The following is a 23,647-nucleotide window of genomic DNA, read 5'->3' on the forward strand; positions in this document are numbered from 1 at the left end:
TGAGGTGAATTCCATCTAGCCAACCTACAGGTCATCTTCAAGAAGTCCGGGTCCCTTCCTGCTCTGACAGTTTGATTCTCCCCCTTCCCTGCTGGCCATAATCCACTGGAAAACTTGCCAAGTCATTCAAAGAGTTGCTCCATGGATTTTTTTGCTCCCAGCTTTACAAGGGAAACACACACCTTGTCTGCCTAATCTTCCCAAATATCCTGATTAAGAATCTAAGACAAGAGCACATGAGGTAAAAACCCAATCCCTCAGCCGGATTCCAAAGCCTTCTCTGACGGGCCTCACCCAGCCTACCACACAGCATCACACTCTTCCCAGCTGAGAGCGTTTGCTTCTGCCTGTCCAATCCTGTTGTTGCCGTTCAGTCACTAAAGTCATGTCTGACTCTTTGTGACCCCACGGACTGCAGCACACAGGTGCTTCTGTCCTTCACTGTCTCCCAGAGTTTGCTCAAATTCATGTCCACTGAGTTGGTGATGCTATCTAAACATCTCATCCTCTGTCGCCCCCTTCTCCATTTGCCCTCAGTCTTTCCCAGCATCAGGGTCTTTTCCAATGAGTCAGTTCTTCAAATCAGATGGCCAAAGCATTGACTCTTCAGATTCAACACAAGTCCTTCCAATGAATACTCAGGGTTGATTTCCTTTAGGATTGACTGATTCGATCTCCTTGCAGTCCAAGGGTCTCTCAAGAGTCTTCTCCAGCGCCACAATTTGAAAGCATCAATTCTTTGGTGCTTTGTCTTCTTTATGGTCCAACTGTCACATCTGTACATGACTACTGGAAAAACCACAGTTTTGACTATATGGACCTTTGTTGCAAGCTGATTTCTCTGCTTTTTAATATGCTGCCTAGGTTTGTCATATCTTTCCTTCTAGCAAGCAAGCTTCTTTTCATTTCATGGCTGCAGTCATGAAAGTGATTGGAAAGGGCAGTCCACAGTGATTTTGGAGCCCAAGAAAATAAAATCTTACACTGCTTCTACTTTTTCCCCTTCTATTTGCCACAAAGTGATGGAACCAGATGCCATGATCTTAGTTTTTTGAATGCTGAGTTTCAAGTCAGCCTTTTCACTCTCCTCTTTCACTCTCATCAAGAGGCTCTTTAGTTCCTCTTCACTTTCTGCCATTCGAGTAGTATCATCTGTGTATCTGAGGTTGTTGATATTTCTACCAGCAATCTTTATTCCAGCTTGTGATTCATCCAGCCCAGCATTTCACATGATGTAGTTTGCATATAAGTTAAATAAGCAAGGTGACAATATACAGACTTGTCATTCTCCTTTCCCAATTTTGAACCAGTCAGTTTTCCATATCCAGTTCTGTTTCTTCTTGACCCTCATACAGGTTTCTCAGGAGACAAGTAAGGTGGTCTAGTACTCCCATCTCTTTAAGAATTCTTTGTATTTTGTTGTGATCCACAGTCAAAGTCTTTAGTATAATCAATGAAGCAGAAGTAGATGTTTTTCTGGAACTCCCTTGCTTTCTTCATGATCCACCAAATGTTGGCAATTTGATCTCTGATTCCTCTGCCTTTTCTAAATCCAGCTTGTACATCTGGAAGTTCTCAGTCAACATACTGCTGAAGCCCAGCTTAGAGGATTTTGAGCATAACCATCATGTAAAATGAGCACAATAGTACAGTAGTGTGAACATTCTTTGGTATTGCCCTTCTTTGGGTTTGGAATGAAAACTGACCTCTTCCAATGCCGTGGCCTCAGCTGAGTCTTCCAAATTTGCTGGCATATTTCGTGCAGCACTTTAGTAGCATCATCTTCTAGTATTTTAAATAGCTCAGCTAGAATTCCATCACTCCCAGTAGCTTTGTTCTTAGTAATGCTTCCTAAGGCCCGCTTGACTTCACACTCCAGAATGTTTGGCTCTAGGTGATAACCATCATGGTTATCCTGATCATTAAGACCTTTCTTCTGTAGTTCTTCTGTGTACTCTTGCCACCTGTTGTTAATCTCTTCTACTTCTGTTAGGTCCTTACCCTTTCTGTCCTTTGTGGTGCCCTTCCTGATATGAAATATTTCCTTGATATCTCCGATTCTCTTGAAGAAATCTCCAGTCTTTCCCATTCTATTGTTTTCCTCTATTTCTTTGCATTGTTCATTTAAGAAGCCCTTCTTACCTCTCCTTGCTGTTCTCTGGAACTCTGCATTCAGTTCGGTATATCTTTCCCTATCTCCCTTGTTGTTTGCTTCTCTTCTTTTCTCAGCTATTTGTAAAGCCTCCTCAGACAACCACTTTGCCTTCTTGCATTTCTTTTTCTTAGGGATGGTTTTGGTCACTGCCTCCCAAATAATGTTACAAACCTCTGTTCATAGTTCTTCAGGCACTCTGTCTACCAAATCTAATCCCTAGAATCTATTTCATCACCTCCACTGTAAAATCTAATTCTACCTCCTGCAAATCCCTCCTCCTCCAGGGAGCCACCCCTGACTATCCCAGTGCTCTCTGAACCCTCCTTTCTCTTTGAACAATCACAGAATATACCCCCATACCATATGGGATGTTTCTCTGCTTTCTGAGTCTGGTCTCACTGGCTATGTTGAGAACAAGAATTCCATCTCAGATGTTCCATATTCTACCACAGTGTCTAGCAAAGACTCCAATTTCGTTTCTGGAAGGTCAGTGACAGATTCTACATCATAGGCTCAAAGCTCTAAGCACCCTACGTGACTTCCATACACACATCATTCCGAGAAGCCCCAGCTTCACCACGGTCCCCAGAAAACCACTGATGTAGCTGCATATCCTAGTCATGACCTCCACCGCTCCCCTCCATCATGCCTACCGACCTATCCCCACACCCCACTACACCCCTTCTCCCTGCCCACCACTCCTTCTTCCCCCCATGCCCACTCCCCAATCCGTACTTCTCCTACCCCAACCCCACTAGTCCAAGAAGCCGCTTTACCACGGCAGCCTCAAGTTCAGCAGCACTAATGCCACAGTGTCCTGGAAGAACGTGGTTCTAATGAAGGCCTTTGGGGGCACTGAGATTGAACCTAATTTTATATTTTTGACGGTCAGGGCAGGGATGTAAGGTGATGGGTTTCCTTTTGACAATCAAACCAGAAGCCACAAAAGCTTTGCTACAGAAGGGTCCAGGGAAGGGGACTTGCCATGGGGAAGGACAACTGTGGAGGCAGCCCTTAGATGCCCCCCCTAATTTTATCTCCCCTGAGTCCCTTCCTTTGATTCCTGCTGCTCCTATACACCCTCCTGCCAATATGGGTCAATGGTCTCTGCTCAGTTTTCCCAAATCAGCTGCTATTAAAACTAAAATAATACTAAATTCTCACATGGAACAGAAATGAAAAAATATGGAGAAAATGCAAACACCCTTAAAGATAAAGAGTTTTTCCCCAAAACATAGGTTTCTCGGGTAGTTATTCTAGTCCTGAGGAGACTCTGAACTCCAATGGTCTTTCCTCCCACCCTGTTATTTCTCAACCCCCTGCCCGCTCCCAGGAGCAGCTAAAGACCCAGCTGTCCCGAATCCCATATAAGTGTCCCCACACAAGGGCCCCATGTTCAGCTTCTCTTGTTAGACACTGTCTAGATATGCTTTCCCACCCTCTCCCCTGCCTCCCACTCCCCTAATCTAGCTGAGCTGATCTCCTGCTCACTCCAGAACTGGAGGTCCCCTGTTCTAGACCCAAGCCATGGCCTCTGCCAGGCAGGAGCCTCCTCTGGTCAGAGCACCCTCCCTCCATCACAGGACATGATGCTTCCAGATGCCTCTGCCTATGAAACAGTCAGTACCTGGTAGGCTTTAACATGCACTCACATCCATTCAACAACTCTCCTTGTACAGACACTACTGACTGCTGCCGACACTCACATCAGATGAGCGTTGCCCCATGAAGCTTTCAGTGGAGGGCAGGGGAGACCACAGCACACAAATCTCATTCTCTGTGGGGGGTTTGCAATGTGATTTGCCCAGTCTCATCCCTTGCCCAGCAGAGCAATGGGAAGGGTCAAGGGCAGAGTTCACTCGGATCAGGGAGAGTTTGGGTACACACAGGCACCTCTGATGAAGCAGAAGGAGGCAGAGCTTGGATTCTATGGGGTCTCTGGGTCCCCCTACCATGCCGAGTATGGGGAGGAGCGTGGTTAACACCCCTCGTCAACTCTGGGGACAACCTCAGACGGGAGAAAGCACTCAATGTCAGAAAATCACAGTGTCACACAGCACAGTCAGAACACACGCTCTCTTCCCTGCCTCCCTCCTTCCTCTTCCTGCCCTCTTTCACACACACATGCGTGCGTGTGCACACACACACACACACATACACCTTCCTGGTGTCAGGTTTCTATTAGATTTCCCTCTGTATCAAGGAGTGTAGACTCCCCTGACTTGCAAAGGAGAGTTTAGACACAAAGTGCATCATTTAATTCTAGATCAGCGAGAGTAATCACAGGTGTGTGTGTGTGTGTGTGTGTGCGTGCGCGCGCGTGTGTGATCTAGAAAGATACCGGCAGCAATGTGACTACCCAGTATTCATCAAGTGAACTGATTTTTTTCTGTGAGCACCAGGAATGGGCCCAGTGAGTGCCACTAAACTTACACAGTAACTGTTTTCACCCCCAGGGCCGCCATCTCCTCGGGTCTGCACGGGTACAACGGGATGCTGGTGGGAACGCTGGTGGCTGTGTTCTCTGAGAAGTTAGACTACTACTGGTGGCTTCTGCTTCCTGTGACCCTCACGGCTATGTCCTGGTGAGACACCTCCTTCCTTCTGCTTACACACCTACAGGGACCCAAGGCGTTGTGTCTGACACTGGCAGGGGACCCAGTGTCTTCAAAGGCTGGCTTGTCTCCCAAAAGTCCATGAGTTCAGTTGTAACACGAGGGGGTCATTTTGAGTTGGGAATAACAGGGGGACCTTTCAAAGGCCAGATGCCACATTTTTTTCATATTGGCTATTTCTTTATTATTTATGGCTCTGCTGGGTCTTTGTTGCACATGGGTTTCTACGGATATGGTGAGTAGGGACCACTCTTCATCACCATATGTGGGCTTCCATTGTGGTAGCTTTTCCGGTCGTAGAAAGTAGGCTCCAGAGCGTGTGAGCCTCAGCAGCTGTAGCACAGGCTCAGTTATCCCACAGCACGTGGAATCTTCCCAGACCCGGGATTGAACCCTGTCCCCTGCATTGGCAGGTGAATTCTTAACCACTGGACCACCAGGGAAGTCCACCACATAGGTTTTACTGTGCTGATAACTCCTCTTTATGATAGGCTTACTAATGAGGGCTAACACTTACCGAGTATTTTCTAAGTGCCTGGCACAGTGCTAGGCAAGGGAGGACTATTACTGTCCCCAGTTTACAGAAGGGAAGGAAAGGCATGCAGAGGCAGCATAACCTACCCCAGATGATAAACCCAGAGTCCGCACTATTCAACTCCAGGCTGCATGAGAATCATCTATCCAGTGGCCTAACCAAGACCCAAAAACTGAAATTTTGCTTCTAACAGAATCAGAGAGCTTGCTTGGAACAAAATGTCTCTGTTTAAAGCGTAGAATCTTTGAACAAGAAGCATCGGTTGAGGTCTTGCTGTGCGATCGCCTCATTCTTCAAAATAAAGTCAAGATGAAGGGTGTTAGGAACAAATAGGCCTTTTACACACGTGATGCCCAGTTCACTTGAACCTGCAATGGGTCTGTAGCGTCACACCCACTGCCGCTGGTCACACCCACACCCACACCCGCGCAGTGACCGAAAGCCTCAGGGGAGCCCGTGAGCCCTAGTCCCCGAGCCCTACAACTCTCCGACATGCTGTCTGATTTTTAACATCTTTCTCTGGTTTCAAAGTCGGGAGTTAGTAAAACCAGTTCGTTTAATTTAGTTTAAGTGCTGTTCCGGTACTTTTTAGTAGTGTTTGCAAATAAATTACGACATTAAGCATTCTGGGCAATTTACATTTCTTCTTAGGATTTCCTCCTTAATGTTTCAAGACAAAATGCTAAGGCAGCCATTTCTGTGGTGATTTCCTTAATGCCCCCCACATGCCACGTCGCAGAAGGAGGAGGGCCTGTCTTCATTTGCATCCATTTGGTTTATAACTACAAAAGCCCTTAAGCCACGGGGCACTGGGTGCAAGTGTGTCTACAGTGACCTCACCCTCACTTCCCAATTTAACATGAAAAAAAAAAAAATTGAGCACCTGCTGCGGCCGATCTCTCTTTTACTACCCTGGCACTTCACTAATCCATTCACGCAGCCCTAGAACCCAGTCCACAGGGCAGGGACTAGTATTGCCAGAGTTACCAGACAAACTACAATTTGCTGAGGGCCTTCATTGTCCGGGGACTATTCTAGATGGTGGGGACAGCTGTGAGCAAGAGGAGGTCTCCATCCTCTGGGAGCTTACATTCTTCTTGGCAAAGAAAGAAAGAAATTCATAAATTGTTCATTAAAAAGATCCTTTCAAGTTGTGATAAGTGCTTTAAGGAAAGCAAAACGGGGCAAATGGGAAAGGGTGGTCCAGACTTGCATGATCAGGGAAGGCCACTTTGCAGAGGGAATATTTAAACAGTCACCTAAACGACAAGAGTGTACCTGCCATTTGAAATCACAGGCAGAACCAGCAGCATGTGAAAAAATTCCAGCTAAAGAAGCATGATGTGCTAAAGAAGCAAGACCAGTGGGGCTGAAGCCCAGTGAATGAAGCAGGGGTGGCAGGACAGGGAAGAAGTAATGAGGGCCATACCCCATGCACCACGTGACTCCAGGGAGCCTTTTTATTAATTGAAATGTTGTTGCTGGACAATGTTATATAAGTTACAGGTGTGCAATATAGTGATTCACAATTTTTAAAGATTATATTCCATTTATAAATATTATAAGATATTGGTTATATTCCCTGTGTTGCAAATATATCCTTGTAGCTTACTTTGTACCTAATAGTTTGTACCTGTCCAGTAAGCCTTTCGATTTTTACTACAGCTGTGGTGAGAAGCAGTTAAAGGGCTTTAAGCAGAGTGAAAGGATGTGGATAAATTTAAACAAATCTCTCTCCTTGCAGTGTAGAGAGTGGATTTTAGCTGGAACAGCCATGGAAGCTGGAAGCGTAGTTAGAAGTCTACTGCAATAGCCCACCGAGGACAGAAATGCTTTGACTAGAGCCATGTCCATGAAGGTGATGAGAAGTGGCTAGGCTTGGGGTATATTTTAAGGAAGGTGAAGGCAACAGGATATTCTGGGAGGCTGTGGAGTGTGATGAGGTAGGGAGGAAAGAAGACTCAGTATGCTCCTATAATCTGCGTGAGAACTTGGGCTGATGGAAAAGGCAGGAAAAAAAAATTGGTGGTGGGGGAAAGGACACAAATCAAGAGCTCCGTTTGGACACATTAAACTTCAGCCTTCTGAGTAGAGATGCTGAAAAAGAAATTGGATGTGCAAATCTGGAACTTAGTGATCTGGTCAAGATTAGAAAATAGTAGCATATAGAAGATACTTCATCCTGGAGACTAAAGACAGTCACACAGAAAGAGAGGATTCAAACAGAGAAGACTCAAGACAGAGCTGTAGGATCCTCCAACCTTAGATGTCTGGCAGAAGAGAGGAAGGACCACCAAAGGGGACTTGAGGAGCTCCTGCAGGAGCAACTAAGTGCAGTGTCGTGGTAGCCCTGACAGAAGGGTCCCATTCCCTGATGCAAGGGTTGAGGATCCAACTGTCAAATGAAAGGGGCGGAGATTGACCATGGATTCAGCAAGAGAGATGGCATCTGTGAGCTGGACAAGAGCCATTTCCATCGCATGGGGAGAACATATACCTGATAGGAGTGAGTTCGATAAAGAACAGGAAGAGAAAGACTGGGGACAGCAAAGACAGACTAGTCCTGAGTATTGCTGTCCAGGAGGCAGAGAAATGGGGCAATAGCTGGAGCAGAAATCAGGTTAAAGGGGAAAGACCTTTATGTTACGAGGTTCTAGAGCACTTTGGCCTTCCCAGGTGGCTCAGTGGTAAAGAATTCAGCTGCAATGCAGGAGCCACAGGAGACCCGGGTTTGATCCCTGGGGAGGGAAGACCTCCCTGGAGTAGGAAGTGGCAAGCCATGCCAGTATTCTTGCCTGGAAAATCCCATGGACAGAGGAGCCTGGGGCAGGCTACAGTCCATGGGGTCGCAAAGAGTTGGACACGACCGAGCAACTGAGCATACATGCACTGGAGCACGTTATGTATTTATGAGGGTGACCTGGAGAAACAGGAGAGGTTGAAGCTGCAAAAGAGAAAGGACAGAATTGCAGGAACCAAGACTTTGAGACAGGCTGGATCCCAAAGCACAAGAAAAAGAATTAGCCTGATAAGAGCGGGAACACTCCATTATATGAAAAGGCAGAGAGGCAGAGTGTGTGGGAACAAAGCAGTTGGAATATGAATCTTATGGTCAGGAAGATGAGGCATTTCTCATCATGTCATTGCTGTTTTCTTAATGAAGTAAAGCAAGGTGGTTAGTGAAACTAAAGGGAGACAAAAAGCGAAGATTTGAGGAGAAAGGAGAAAATGTGAACTAGTTGTCTCAGCAAGTTGGAAAGTTAATTTGCTAGGGATCTATAGTAGGGATTAGGGCAGGCTTAAATGCCTGTTTGAGATTGATCATCCTTAATTAAAAGTTAACCAATCCACTGTATCACATGAGTTCACGTTTAGCCCCGCAGCAATGCACCTGTGCCCCTGTAGGAAGCATAGGGCATTGGATGCCAGGTGATGGGCCTCTCAGAATAAACTGAGATGAGGCGAGGTAAATTTCCTAGTGCTACTCACTCAGCCTTTAAGTGTAGGAGTTAGGATTTGCACCTCACTCCCTCTTTCTCCAAAATCCATGCTCTCTACAAGGAAGATGAAAGGAAAACAGAGGACGCAATCCACTGAAGGTTTCACTTTCACATGCTGGTTCCCAGAACAGTTCCAAGCACTTCAACTGAATTCAAGCCTGCGAGTTTCCTACATCCATAGCAGCCTCCCCCTAGAAGGTTATTTAAAGCATACATTCTAAATGTCATCACAGCCCAGGTTACATCATGATGTATGTACCTTGTAATGATCCAAAGGCAACACATGCCATTTTGTAAGGATTAGAATTTGTTTTCTTGGTTTAAGAAACAAAGAAATATGTAAATTATTTTATAAGTTTCCTACTGAAAACAAGTTATAAGACTTTTAAATTTTGTTTCCCAAGGATGTAGACTTATATTGAACACTGGCTTATATCCAGTCCCAGGTCAGTGGACCACTAGATTCTCAAGAGAGACAGGAATGACTGTGCCAAGGAAAGGGGAACAGTGAGTGGTCCAGTGACCACAGCAGACTAGACAGTGTAGGCTGAAGATTGATCACAGCAATTAATCTTTTCTCTCTTTCATCTCCAGCCCCATTTTTACTAGTGCCTTGAGTTCCATCTTCAGCAAGTGGGACCTCCCTGTCTTCACCCTGCCCTTCAACTTCGCCTTGACCCTGTACTTGGCAGCCACCGGCCACTACAACCTCTTCTTCCCCACGACACTGGTGGAGCCTATGTCTTCAGTGCCCAACATCACCTGGTCGGAGATTGAGATGCCCCTGGTAAGTCACCATCGGCAGGTGTGTGGGGGCCTGTTTCCACTGCAGCCATCTCACTCACCACTTTGTGGATTACTCAGGCGCTCAGCTTCTCTGCACCTCCAGTAGATGACGCATCTTAGCAGAGAGGAGCACAGGAAGGAGTCAGTGCCACCTCCATATCTTCTTTCCATAACCCCCTACTGGCGACCTTATAGGTGCCAGGTTTGTCATCGGACACTGAGCATACACAGAAAATAAGACAACATCCCTGCCTTCAGGACATCTACAACCTGCCCAGGGCAGCAGGTAATAAACAAGGGTACAGATAAGGGTTAGGCTGGCAATACAGAATGGTGGCTTTGAGGGGAAAATATTAAATAAGATGAATAGGTGGGTGAAGGGTCAAGGCACTGAAATAACATTTAAGATTTTAAAGATATTAGCAAGAGGAGAATTCCCGGAACGTTCAGTGGTTAAGACTCCAAGCTTCACTGCCGAGAGCCCAGTTCAATCCCTGGTTAGGGAACTAAGATCCCACAAGCCACGAGGCATGCCCCCCCACTGCCAAAAAAAAAAAGATATTATCAATAGAAGATGGGGGTAAATTTTTGTGTATTTTCCATATCAGTGGCTCTCAAGCAGGAGTGATTTTTTTTTTTCCTTCTTAAGGAGGGTGAATGTCTACAGAAATGTTTTAAAGGTCAAAACTAGGTGGAATGTACCACTGACCTCTAGTGAGTAGAGGCCAGGGATGCCACTAGACCTCCTACAATGCACGGCCTTCTCCCCACAGCGAAGAGTTAACCAGCCCAAAATGTCAAAGCTGAGAAACCTTGCCTTATGTCCTGATATCCACAGATATACAAATGCATTTATTCTACTGAACTCTAGAAATCAGAGATAAAGGGATATAATAAAAATCTCACACAAGATTAAAAATGTAGAATTGTAAAACTCTGACCTTGTTAATGCATATTAATAGACAGCCCAATGGACTGTAGCCCACCAGGCTCCGCTGTCCATGGGGATCCAGGCAAGAATACTGCAGTGGGTTGCCATGCCCTCCTCCAGGGGGATCTTCCCAACCCAGGGATCAAACCCAGGTCTCCTGCATGGCAGGCAGATTCTTTACTGTCTGAGCCACCAGAGAAGCCCTGTTAATGAACATAGGGATAGCTAACAGCTGACCCTGAAGCAAATTTAGTATGTACCAGGCACTGTTTGAAGCCCTTAGCTTACTAACTCATTTAAACCTCACCATAACCCAAAGCTAACTACCATCATCCTCTTTACAGATGGGGAAACCAAGACACAGGGAGGGTTAGTTTTCCAAGATCAAGCTGTAGCTGGTGCTGCAAATATTGTTCACAAAATCTGATTTCTGAGCCCTCCCCACCCAGCCTGGCCCTGCGTCTCGATGTGCTTACACCTTAGTGTGGGGCCCGTGTGGCCCCGGTGCCGGGCAGACAGTAGGTGGGATGCACAACGCAGGCCCTGCAGGCTGGGCCATACCCTGAGCCTGAACCTGTCAGGAAAGGAAGGCCTCCCCCTCCCTCACGGCAGACGCTGCTGCCAACAATGCCAGACTTTTTTTAAAGTTTTTGTCTTGTTAGAAGTTTTATCTGGGGCTGGGGCTGGGGCTGGAATGGGATCAGAGGCAGGGTTAGGGCCTAAATCCAAGGCAATGGAAAAGACAGTGCCCTGTGTTTAAGTGAAAGTCCGCTTTCTCAAATGGAAAACTACTGGGGTCGGAGCAGGAACGAAATGATCTGAATGGTCAGTGATCAGCCATCTGGTGACTGGAGACACTGCTTCCGGGCACAATCGGCTGCCCCTGAGCCCGCGGGTGAAGCTGGCCTGAGTGACAGCCGCAGGGTATGCGGCACTGTAGGGGGAAAAGGCCCACCAAGCCCCCGACCCGCCCTGCACGCGAGGCTGGGCCATCCCGTGCTGAGAGACCAGCATAGAGACAGCCACATAGAAGAGATTCTTCTTGTTCATCTTCAAACAGTAAAAAGTACTAGAAGCCAAATCCAGGTGCCCCGAGGCCCAAGCTCACCCTCTGAGCTCCCCCACACCACCTCGCTGACCACTGACTCCTTTCCTTCTACACCATCCAGATCCGAGTTTTGACCAATCAGTGCCGTTTCTCTCTTTCTCTTTAAAACAATGAGGGGGATGATTTCTGTTTTGTTCAGCCGGCTTGTTGTTGTTACACAAGGATTATCCGGAGGACAGAGAAGGCCGGTCCTTAGTAAATTTCCACCGCACACCTGACTGCCCTTTGTACCAGGGTGTTGGCTGTAACTTAGAGAGCAGCATGGAGGGGTCGGGGCCCCGGTTCACCAGGCTGAAGTTTGGATCCCAGCAGAGCTTCATTCTGAACTCAGACTTCTCTCCAAGGCAGCTTGCCCCCTCAATTCTCTCATTCTTGCCTGGTTGGACTTTAAACCTGGGTTCCCAGATGGAACTGAGGTCCCTGGGTTGAAACAAAGGATTTTCAGGGTTCCTGTAAATAAGACAGGACCCCACCCTGTGATTCCTTGCACAAGTCTATAGGCTCTGGACCAAACAGTGGTTGGTGTTTAAAAGGCCACCTATTTGGAGGCAAGAGTGGACATAGTTTAAAAACTATCTGGGATTCCTCAAATTTGCTAAAGAAATCAGACTGACACTAGAATTAAATCAAGTTGTTAAAAAGAACAAAATTTCATCAAAGGGAGAAATGCAATGAACTCCCAACATCTACAGTAGGTGATGACTAATCCACTGGTCCCCAAATTCTGTTGTACCTGGTGCTCTGGCCATGCCCCCTCACACCACTTAGGATGTCTGGGGAGGTGCTAGGCATTAATATTTTTTAAGAAAAGATCTTTAGGTGATTTCAATGTTCACAAAATTTGGAAACCACTGAACTAATCCACACATATTTATTAAGCACCTATTATGGCCCCAGCTAAAGGAGTCCTGTGCTCAAAGAGGTCACATGAGCTGATAATGGAGGAAGGAGTTGGCAGAATTTTAAAACTGGAAGATTGTCTATTGGGCAGCCTCCTGGTGGTACAGAGATGGTCACACACAAACTTCCACAGAAACCCCTAAAAGCTGGGGCTCATGACTCTGGGCCAGTGCTCTCTCTGCCCTGTCAATCTCCCTCTTTTTCTTTGTGCCCTCAAAGAACTTTTTGCCAAAATGTGGGTGATTTGGCTATTTTAAAAAAAGCTATCTTGACATCACTGCCAAATCAATCATCTCCAGATCCAACATCTCCCAGTGACTCTCAAGCCCAGGGATCCAGTGCTTCATGCTGTTCTCCAGATACTCCTCATGCTACCTGTCCGCCAAGTGCTCCTGGAGAGCAGAAGAAGCGCTCCTCTTCCTTCCTGGGCTCCCCCATCCCTGGGTTAGCACCAAATGTGAGCAACCAAGAGACCAGCAATCAGGCTCAGAGGCTCTAGCCCGGGATCAGCCACTGTGAGCTGGATGCTCTTTGGTCAAATCATTCATGAAAATGGCCCAGACAGAAACCAACACAACTTTCTGTAAAGCAATTACCCTTCCATTAAAAAATTTTATAAAAATTTTTTATTTAAATTTTTTAATTAAAAAATTTTTTTAATTTTTCCAGAATTCCTGGAATATTTCTAGGATTTCAGAGGGTCTAGAGGAAGCCCTCTGGTGCCCTGAAACCTCCCAGTGGCAGTCCAGGGAGGCACCCTCTAGACCCCCAAAGCAAAAGCCACGTGTCCCTCAGAACCACCTGGCCTCTGCTGGGGACCTGCTTGGTTTTGCATGAGGGATGCTCAGATGCCTGCCAGGTGGTGGAGTGAGGAGCGATTTGTTCCAGCTCGTGCCTTCCCTTCCACATTCTCCCACACGCTGGCAGGCACAGCAATCCTCCCGTTCCACACCATGACCCCCTGGGGAAAGGCTCAGTCCTCACCCCGAGGCTTGGTCCTTGCATTATCAGCCCACACGCCACTGACCTGGATTTTGTTGACTTCGCAGCTGCTACAAGCCATCCCTGTCGGGGTCGGGCAGGTGTACGGCTGTGACAACCCCTGGACAGGCGGCGTGTTCCTGGTGGCCCTGTTCATCTGCTCGCCACTCATTTGCTTGCATGCAGCCATTGGCTCAATTGTGGGGCTGCTGGCAGGTAGGCCAGGGCCCCCCTCTCGGCAGGGGTCATTTTCCTGAGGTCATTTCTCCCAGCACACAGTAAAGAGTCTAGGCTTACTCTCTTCCCTGAAGTTTTTAAACACTGTCAGGGCTTGAGACTTATTTTTTCCTTTCTTGAGTCTCCAAAAGATAGCAGGGCATGTGGGGAGATGCAAAAAGGCTGAGACCTATTGGCCTGTAGCCCCTGGGAGCTGAGCGGTGGGAGGCAGATGGGAACCTGGTGTGGGTGGGGAGCACTAGCCGACACAGTGGGGGTATAAACAACCTAGCACTTTGAAATTCTGACTAAGCTAACGGGAAAAAATTTCCCAAGAATTGGATTGCCATTTAACAAATGTGATTCAATTTCTATGTGTGTGTCTATACACATGTTCATATATCTTAAGTGAAGAGAGTAGAGTCAGAAACGGACCTTGGGTGCTTTGGGAATAGGAGCCTGCTGACTTATCCCAATATTTTTCAAAAATTTCTTGGAAGCATGACTTTAAAAAAAAAGAATGTTATTTGGAAATAATTTCCAACTTGTGAAAACTTACCAAATTAAAAATAGTCCGAGAGACACCCACAAATTCTTCACCCAGATTCACCTGCTGTTCACATCCAACCCCTTCTGCCATCTCATTTCTCTGTCTGCATATATCTATATGTGTCTAGACATAATTTTTCTCAACCAGTTGAAGCACAACTTTTCTGTTGAAATCTTTCTTGCTAAAAATGCAGCTGCTCTGGCCAAAGGAGTGGGGTGGGCCTGCAGCCCACCTCCTTGGCAGCCCCTCACCCTAGAAGTGGTCATACCTCTGAGTGAACACTTTGAAAATCAGTGGAAACCACTGCTCTCTCCCCCCACTGTCACTTTCCTAAGACCAGACGCCCTTTGTAGAGGCTCCTCTGATGAGCAGGTATTGGTGGGGAGCGGGGGTCAGCGATGGGAGGAATAGCACCTGAGAACTGGCACCAGCCATGGGGTGGCCTTCACGCTGTGACCTCGAGTCAGCCAGAAATGCAATACCTTGTCTGACAGCCCTGACGGTGGCCACGCCCTTCGAGACCATCTACCTGGGCCTCTGGAGCTACAACTGTGTCCTCTCCTGCATCGCCATCGGGGGCGTGTTCTATGCCCTCACCTGGCAGACCCACCTGCTGGCCCTCGTCTGTGGTAGGTACCGGGGAAGGCTGGCAGCCAAGTCACTCTGCTGTTCCTTGCCCTTCCCCACTCCCCTGGGTGTGGACACCCATGGTGGACCCTCATCAGTACTGAGCAGTAACGATGGAAGGACTGTGGCTGGGGTCTTATCACTAAGGGATTTAATGGGGGTACCCTAAGAGCTGGGGGGTCTGAGGTTCTTCCTCTGTCAGATGGAGTCACCATCACTATTCCTCATGAACCACTAAAGTTCATGAGGAAATCACACACACATTTCCTCGTGTGCTAGTGGCAGCATTCCTGACCTCAACAACTGTTCTCACTCAACCACTATCGACAGGGCACCACTAAGTGCTGGGCCCTCGGCTAGACCTGGAAGATACAGACCACATCCTCATGAAGCCATGGTCTAGCAGAGCAGATGTAATTGCCCAATATTCAGGGCAATTATCTGTGATATCTAAAAAGACTATTGGAAAGAGCCAGTGAGATGACGTACCTGGGAGGACTGAGGTCCCAGAAGATAGTAACATAGCACTAAAGGAGCCTGATTTCCATCAAGTGAACAAAGAACGCGCTGTGTGAAGAGAAAAGGACCACAGTCATTAAACTGCACCCCAGCACCATGCTCTGTGCTGGATAAACAGTACTCGTTTCATCCTGCCAAGATCACTGCCAGGCATAGATTTTAGCCCCATTTTACAGGTGAGGAAGTGAGACTCAGAGGAGTTGACAAACTTGTCCAAACACAACTACTGATGGCAGAAGTGAGATTCAAACTCCAGTCCCATCAGCCTCCCTGTCCTGGAGTTGCTTATGTCCTCTGGAACCAACAAGACATTAATACACAAAACTAGAGGCAAGTGAAGGGCAGAATATCATCCAGAAGGGCTCTCTTGTTTGTTTTCCCCCAGTTAAGTGTGGGAACTCTAAATGCCCGCTGTGTCTCTTATACCCTCCTCAGCATCCAGCTGGAGGCTGGACTTGGAGAACAGTGGGCCCAGCAAATATTCACCAAGTCAAAACTGCCAGGTATTTTGAGGTTGAGACTGTAACTGTCTATGATCCTCAGAGAGATGGCAGATTCCTGTGGCTGGAACCACATGGGAAGGCTTTGGGAGGAGGCTGGGGTTTATCTCAACCCTTTCAGTGTGGGATTTGGATAAGCAAAGACAGGGGAAAGGTGTTCTGGACAGGAAAACAGAGCAAACATAGGCAGAAGGAGCTTGTTCAGAGGCACCAGGGCTGTGGATAAGTTCCCCTCACTGTCCTGGGGTTCCTCATCTGTGGGTGAACCCAGGGGCCTGGCTCAGGGACCCAACATGGTCCAGCTGTGAGGGGACTTGGAGAGGGTCCAGGAGCATCACAGCAGCTCAGAATCTTGGACAAGAGGGACTTTATTCAGAGCTCATATAGTCTGACAACTCATCCCTCCAGACGGACAATCACCCAGCCATCCAGTCTGTGCTAGAGCATCACCAAGGTCATTGTGGAGTAGTAAAAGATGCTTGTTGACCCCTGACTCCACACAGAGCTACCATGGAAGTGGAGAGGTGATAAAGGGATATGCAAGCTTTCATCTCTACCCTCAGAGAGCACACAGCCCAGTGAGAGATGGGTCACAAGCAAACACGCCAGATGTCGGGGTGTCGGGCCAACACAGTGGCCCTGGGGCCGGAGTGGAGCCCTCTCTTAGGGAAGGCTGGGGGCGGGCCCTGGGAAGCTGACTCCTGAAGGTCCTTGTGTCTCCACAGCCCTGTTCTGTGCATACATGGGAGCAGCCCTCACCAACATAATGTCAGTGGTAAGTCTGGGGTCTCCTGACACTACCCTAAAGTGCCCCAACCCAACCAGGCCTTCAGGACATTTGGAGTCTTGTGAGTGGGTTCCAGTCGCTAGCTTGGTCAAGGTTTATTCAGGGTTTGTCCAGAGAAGGACTGGCCACAGCATATTTTATTTGCCTTTGAGGGGTGTGTTCGTGTGGATGTGTGTGTGAAAGAGAGGGTTTTGTAAACAGCAGTGGAGAACATGGGTGGACAAATGGAGGTACTCATGTTTAGCCGGCACTGAGAGAATGTCTCTAGGGGGTTTCAGCTCCATCATTAGAAGATTCTGATTGTCCCCAAAGGGACCAACACCTCAAATTCAAACCAACCATTCTGACATGATCAATCCAGAAACCAAGGCTGTCACTAGGGGAGGGTCGCCATTCTCAGCCCTTACCGCATCCTTCTCCTCCAAGGTCCCAGGAACATTTTCAGATCCCGGTGTTTTTGCTTTCAGGTTGGTGTGCCACCAGGCACCTGGCCCTTCTGCCTCTCCACACTCACCTTTCTGCTCCTGACGACCAACAGCCCCACCATCTACAAGCTCCCACTCAGCAGAGTCACCTACCCAGAGGCCAACCGCATCTACTACCTGACAGTGAAAAGCCAGGAAGAAGAGAAGTCCTCCAGTGGTGAATAGCCAAGTTATAGGCAGAAATGCTCTTTGCCTGGACCGGGGTCTGCTCCCTGTAATCTCAGCTCTGGGTCAATCAGCTGCAGCACTCCCTTTTTTCGCCTCTCCTCGCACCTGCGTGGAACAAAACACGCCTATCCCTCCCTCTCCCTGACACTGATTTTCTGTCTCTGCCAAAATCACCTTAACTCTCCACTGTGCACTGTTCAAAGACACTGGTGATGAGTTCCTGGTGTTAGTAGGAAGGCATGTATTTTCAATGTCAGTGACTTAAAACAAAACCATTCTTTGTATTTAGTCTTTTTTTTTTTTTTTTGTATTTAGTCTTTTGTAAAGGTGATTCAGAGATGATCTTCTTAGCAGGTTTAACTAAACAACAGAAGCTAAGAAATCAAACGTGCTGAGTGGTTCCTGGGTGGGTGAAAATTCAGGGAATGCAGATGCCAGAGTGCACAGAGCTAATGACTGGTGGGCACATACAGCTTTACATAAAAGAGAGAAATCTCAGATAGAGAAACACAGTTTGAAAGTCAAAATGGGGACAGTTAGGGCACTGAAAGTGTCTAAATAGGGACTCAGACATTTAGGGGTCAGAGTAAAGGGCAAGAGGATAGTCTGTAGCAGGAAGTAATCAGTAAGTTAGGCTCCTACACGACTCATGATGAAAGATTGGCATTTCTCACTGCGGGTCAAGCCAGCGACTTTGAGCAGGGAATTCAGTTGAGGAAATCACCTGAGCTCAGTATGTGAGAGGCTGGGGAGATCTATTTCATTTCCCAGTTTGCCTGTGGGTGTTGGAAGCTTTATGAGATTTATGATACTTAAATGGTTAATCTTAAGTAGAAGAACAAATAATTATTAATGAATTTTATAATTTGTCTTCCCAATTATAGGTATTGACTTACATTCAATCTTTATTTAGATACAGACCAGGGATTGTCAACTTTGTCCTGGAACGTGTCAAATTTCAGTTCTGGAGGCAACACAATCTCTTTTACAAATACTCAACCCTGTCATCATAGAGCACAGTAGCCTTAGACAACATGTGAATGAAAGAGGGTGGCTGTGTTCCAACCGGACTTTATTAAACGAGCAGCTAGATTTGGTCCACAAGCTGTACTTGGCTGGGCCCTGCTATAGACGATCAATACAACGCTCAGGGTCTGGAGATCCACATGTGACTTAGGAACTGGTGGGAAGTGGGCAGACTCAAAGGACACCACCAGGTTCTTTAACCAGACAAAGCCACAAGGCATTTACATGCTGGGTGACAGTGTGAAGAGCCTTAGGAAATCGAGGGCACTCGAGAAAGGGAGATCAGGGTGGCCGGAAGCACGATCTGCCCTGAGGCTCTTGCAGAGACTGACAAGCCCAGTGCTGAGCACTAGGGGGCGCAGTTTTACACCCGCCCCTCGGTCCACACCCGGGTCTAGGAACCACCCCTCTGGCTCACCCGGTCTGGCTGTTTTGCCTCGGCCAGTAGGTTCACCACCACAGGAGGAAGAAGAAAACTGGAGCCCTTCAGTGCAGGGTTTCTAGGCAGGAGGAGCAGGGAGGCGCTGGAATCTCAGGGCTGGAGGGAGCACGCAGGCCAGGTTGTGCCACCATACTGTGACCCGTGACCTCCATTTGGAGGAAGAGGACTTTTTGTTTCCTGACAGGCTTCCAGAGGGGACTCCGTCACCCTCTGAAAGGAGACCCCTCCCCGCAAGTATCCTAGCAGGAGGTAGAACCCGAAACCCTATTCGTTCATTATGGGCAAATTGTCGTAGGAAATCCCCTGCTGTCTCCATTAAACCCTGAGAATCTCCACCCAAAGCACTGGATCTGATGGAAACAGCCCTTTAGCCACGCTTTTTATTGGATTCTCAGGAGAGGAAAACTATCTGGATATGAAAAATGCTTTCAGCTCAGTTGGACAAGAGTCTCTCTCCCCTTCCTTCTCTTCCTGCATCACTTCTTGGTTTGTCATTTACAAGGTAACACGTGGGTCACAGTTATCGGGGTTGTTTTTCCCTCCCAACTTCCTGCTTTAATTCCCCCACAAGAATTAAAAGTTAACTGTGTTGCAAGCTGCCAAACTCGTTAGGAGAAAAATGGATAAAAGCTAAGTTATTCTGAAAAAGGAAAAAGTTTGTCCATCAAATCTGGAAAAGCCACAAGGCCCCAGAAACTCTATAATGCACTGCGATCAAGATGACCAGGTACTTATGTACAAGTAAATGTTTTTACACGTGTTTTTACACGTGTTTTTACACATTATCTGCTAGTAGGATGTAAGAAAAAACCGGACAAAGTGTATTATTAATCAGTGAATTACCTTGCCAAGAGAAGTTGTACAGGATCGATAAAATATATTTTTTTTAATCCTTTGAGGCTAAGATGCTGAAAGTTGACGATATTTTCCAAATGTGGCCAATCTCCTCCTCGAGACAGAACAAATATCAGTCATTAAGCCAGGCTGGTGGGCAGAAGTGGCATCTCTCTCTCAGGCATGGATGAGGGTGGGCAGAAGTGAAAAACCCGCTAAGAAAACTCTGCCCAGTGCAAGTCACTCTGTCCACAGGCCATGGACAGATGCTCAGATGTGCTCTGAAGTAGTCCAAATAGCCCCCAGGACCTGAGAGCTAGCTCCCTGGTGTTATCTTGTCCCACCTTCACCAGAGCTTCCCCCTCTCCTGCCCCTGAATGAACATGTCAGAGCACTAACCTTGCAGATTCTCCCCACCAGCATGGGGCACTCGGGACCAGGCCTCCAGGAGGGAAGAAGGGCTTCTGGGAACATGTCATAGCTGTTTTCCTACTATCATCTCAAACTACCAGCAGCAGCTCTTGGGTGTACAAATGATAGTTGAACATACATATTTATGGTTGAACAGAAACAAACTACTACTCTCTGAAATTCAAGAAAGTAGGAATGTGTATGCGGAGTTGGGGAGGGCGAGGCTTTAGCAGAAGTGCTGTCTTAAACTCTTTTTTCCCTAACAAACCCTTTTCTCCCTCTCTCCACTGTCTCCTCCCTCTGACCTGGCCATCTCTCCCACCCATTTTCGTCTTCTGTCCTACAACACTGACAAGTTCTACTATCATTGTGAAACAGTGTTGTTCTGCTGCATTTTTAAATGGTTGGTTTTAATTATCTCTCTAGTCTCTTCTATGATAACTGACATAATCAAAATCTCTACTTCAAACAGGGAGCTTGCTAGGAAATAATCCATTTTCTTTAGTTTTAAAATTTTATTGCCAGAATATTACTCATAATGTTCTCGTGGTAATTTGTATCTCTCCAGTTATCTGCAGCTTTGTCTCCTTTTTCATTTCTAATCTTCTGTAATTTTCTCTTTCCTTTAGGCTTGTGAGGGGTTCATTCATTTTATTGATTTTTTTCAAAGAAGCAGTTTAGAATTTATTTGTCTTTTGCTACTCATTTCGATTTGTTTTTTTTCTTTTTCCTGTTTTCTTGTGGCTTATTTAAATGTTCTCTTCTCCGAATGTTTTTAAAATTCATATAAAATTTCCTTATTTTAGATCTTTGCTCTTTAACAACAAAGGCATTTAAGTCTATTAATTTCCCTCAGTTACAGCTTTAGCTGTGTACTGTAGGTTTTGGAATAAAGTGTTCTGCTTTCATCAGTTTTAAAAGTTTGTTATTTTACTTTTTATTTCTCTTTGAGGCAAGAATTTTTGAAGAACGTGTTTCTTGATTTCCAGCACTTTAAACTTTTTGATGTTTTTCAGCTTTCCATATCTACTGTTATAGGATTGTGAGCAAATGGCTGGTACAATCTTTATTTTTAAATGTTACGCATTTTTCTTTGTAGCCAAGTATATGTTTGATTTTGAACATACAAAATGCAGATTTTTTATCTGAAGGAAATGTATATTAAATTGATTTATTAACTGCATCATTCAACTCTTCTATGCACTTATTTATTTTTAGTTTATAAATCTTAATTCTGAAAAGGATTTATTAAAATTCAACTATAATTGTATAGTTTTATTAAACTTTTTTTGTATTTCTGAAATATTTGTCTCATATATTTAGCAGCTACATTGTTTGGTACCTATGGACTGTGGTTAACATTGATTCTTCTTAAATTTTATCTTTTACTACTATAGACTGCCCATTTTTATACTCATTAGTGCCTTTAACCAAATTCTGATTCAGTTGACATTGACATTGCTGAATCCCCTTTCTTTCTGGTATTTCCTTTTCCTTTTATTTTAAACTTTATCATTTCCTTTTAACTTTATCACTTTCTTTTAACTATATTTCTGACCTCATTCACTCATTCATCCAGAAGACATTGTATGAGGAACTATTTTAATATGTCACTCAGGCCCCCTTGACAACAAACCAGGAAAGAATCAGACCATTTCCTGCCTTCAAGGAATTCACTTTATGGGGATTTGCCTGGCCATGTGAGTAATCTTACCTGAGAGGATGTCACCACAGACTGCCTGAGCCACATTAGGTCACAGCACCAGTTTCATGATTTTGAGTGGTGAATGAAATATCTTGTTGGGTTAATCTTCTGTTTAGGAAAAGTATTAAGCATGGTGTTAAGAGTTTCAGGAAAATTTCTATGCTTCTTCTCCTCTTGTTCTCTATCTTGTCATTACCTGCCTGCCCAAACACTCCCAGCTGTCCCTTCAGTTCAAGTCTTTGAACCTGTTAAAATGTAAACAGTCCTGGGAAGGTAACATAGTAAGCATGATCAATCACTTGCATCTTAGGTTGAAGGCGTCATTTCTGAGAATTGGTTGGATGAAAAAGGAGAGGAGAATACAAAGAAAAAAATAGGTAGCACATTTTGAGAGTGTCTTTGGCAAAGGAGGGCATGCTGAGATGGGGCCAAGCTGGAGGAATGAGATATGGAGGCCCTTTGTTCCATCAGCGGTGATAACAAACTGTTGTATTTGGCTTAGAGAAGAGAAGAAATGCCTGGGGCCATGACTGTGGAAGAAGTTGTCATTTTACTCAACAGTACTTCAGAGCATAGAATAAGGACCACTAAATGGGAGTGATAAGCAAACAGACATTGAACCAATGGAAAGGGATGATTTTTTACAATGGAAGTTGCCTGAGAAATGGTTGTCCTGTGAAACTCTGAGTTCAGGAGAAGGGCAAGAGACCTATTAGAGATGCTTGCTTTTAGTAGGGGTAGACCAGATGACCGTGGCAGCCTCTCTTCCAGCTCCGAGTTTCAGTGACACTATGGTCCTGAGTTCCTACAGAGAAATGAGGAGGAGGTATCATTAAGGTGGTAAAAAGTATGAACATGGAGACAAATATATCAAAAATATACCATTGCTGCATTTATAGGTTTTCCTAGAGCTTGACTGGTTAGCCATTTGCTCAGTCTATCAAAATACTCAACATGGCTACTTGTGTGGATGCAACCTGAGGAATCAGCATCATTCAACTGTGCCTCTTCCTTGACTTTCTCATCTTCATCACGTTCCTCTCTCCAGGGATTCCTCTTCCGGTCAACCCTATAAGATCTGCCCATCAGGAAACTCAATCTTCTTACATCTGTGGCTACATCGAATCTATGTGTTCCGGTTTGTTTGTACTTCCTGTACAAGTCTTGAGCTTTGTCTCCTTGGGTCATAAAAGTTGTAAGGGTCTGGGGACAGCCATTAATATAATCTAAAACCAGCTAAGAGTTGGCAGTTTCAGCGTGGTTTATTGATTTCCACTCAATAAACTACAGTCTCATCTGGCAACTTTAAAAGGCATTCACTTTTTAATACGAGATTTTTCAACTTACTTGGCTTCTCTTGCCTCTTATGATTCAAAGAAAATAGAAGAATCCATAGGGAACACTTCTGTTCCTAGTGGAATTAGAATTCCAAGGCCCCAAGGAGGGAGGCAGGGGACATTGCTAGAAAAGTCCTCTTATTCTCTGTGAACTGGTGACTAGGAGCCGCCAGCCTCTCCTCCACAGGCTGAGACTGATTGAATAAAGGAAGTAACTCTCCAGGGAGCTTCTAGCTTAGCTTTCATTTATTCCACAGGAACTGTAGCCTTTTCCCAGGAGGAGTCTGACCTCCCCAAGGATGGCTCCTAGAGGTCAGTGCAGGCTCCTGCCCCTACAAAGTTGGAAATGCAGAGTTGAAGCCATGAGCATTATGAAGAAGATAGTTCTGAAGTAAATTCTGATGGACCAAGCCGACCAGGAGATAAGTACCTGTACCCATAAATTATCTTGGGGAATCCCCCAGTATCTGAGCTGTGGCCTTTGGTAAGACCCTTTGGCGGCAAGCGTCCACCTCAGTCTTCTGCTTTC

The 23,647-nt window shown here is 46.0% G+C and overlaps 1 protein-coding gene across 1 annotated transcript in view; it reads left to right on the top strand.

The window, feature by feature from the left end:
- LOC122684783 (urea transporter 2-like) overlaps positions 1-17,360 on the top strand; it is a 33,747-nt gene extending 16,387 nt beyond the window's left edge. Inside the window, 6 exon segments of the mRNA XM_043889121.1 lie at positions 4,612-4,740; positions 9,400-9,592; positions 13,580-13,727; positions 14,772-14,906; positions 16,649-16,698; positions 17,178-17,360. Coding sequence (XP_043745056.1) covers positions 4,612-4,740; positions 9,400-9,592; positions 13,580-13,727; positions 14,772-14,906; positions 16,649-16,698; positions 17,178-17,360 — 838 coding nt within the window.
- Positions 17,361-23,647: the final 6,287 nt, after the last annotated feature.

This window comes from Cervus elaphus, chromosome 27 (assembly GCF_910594005.1).
Source record: "Cervus elaphus chromosome 27, mCerEla1.1, whole genome shotgun sequence".
Taxonomy (NCBI): Eukaryota; Metazoa; Chordata; class Mammalia; order Artiodactyla; family Cervidae; genus Cervus; species Cervus elaphus.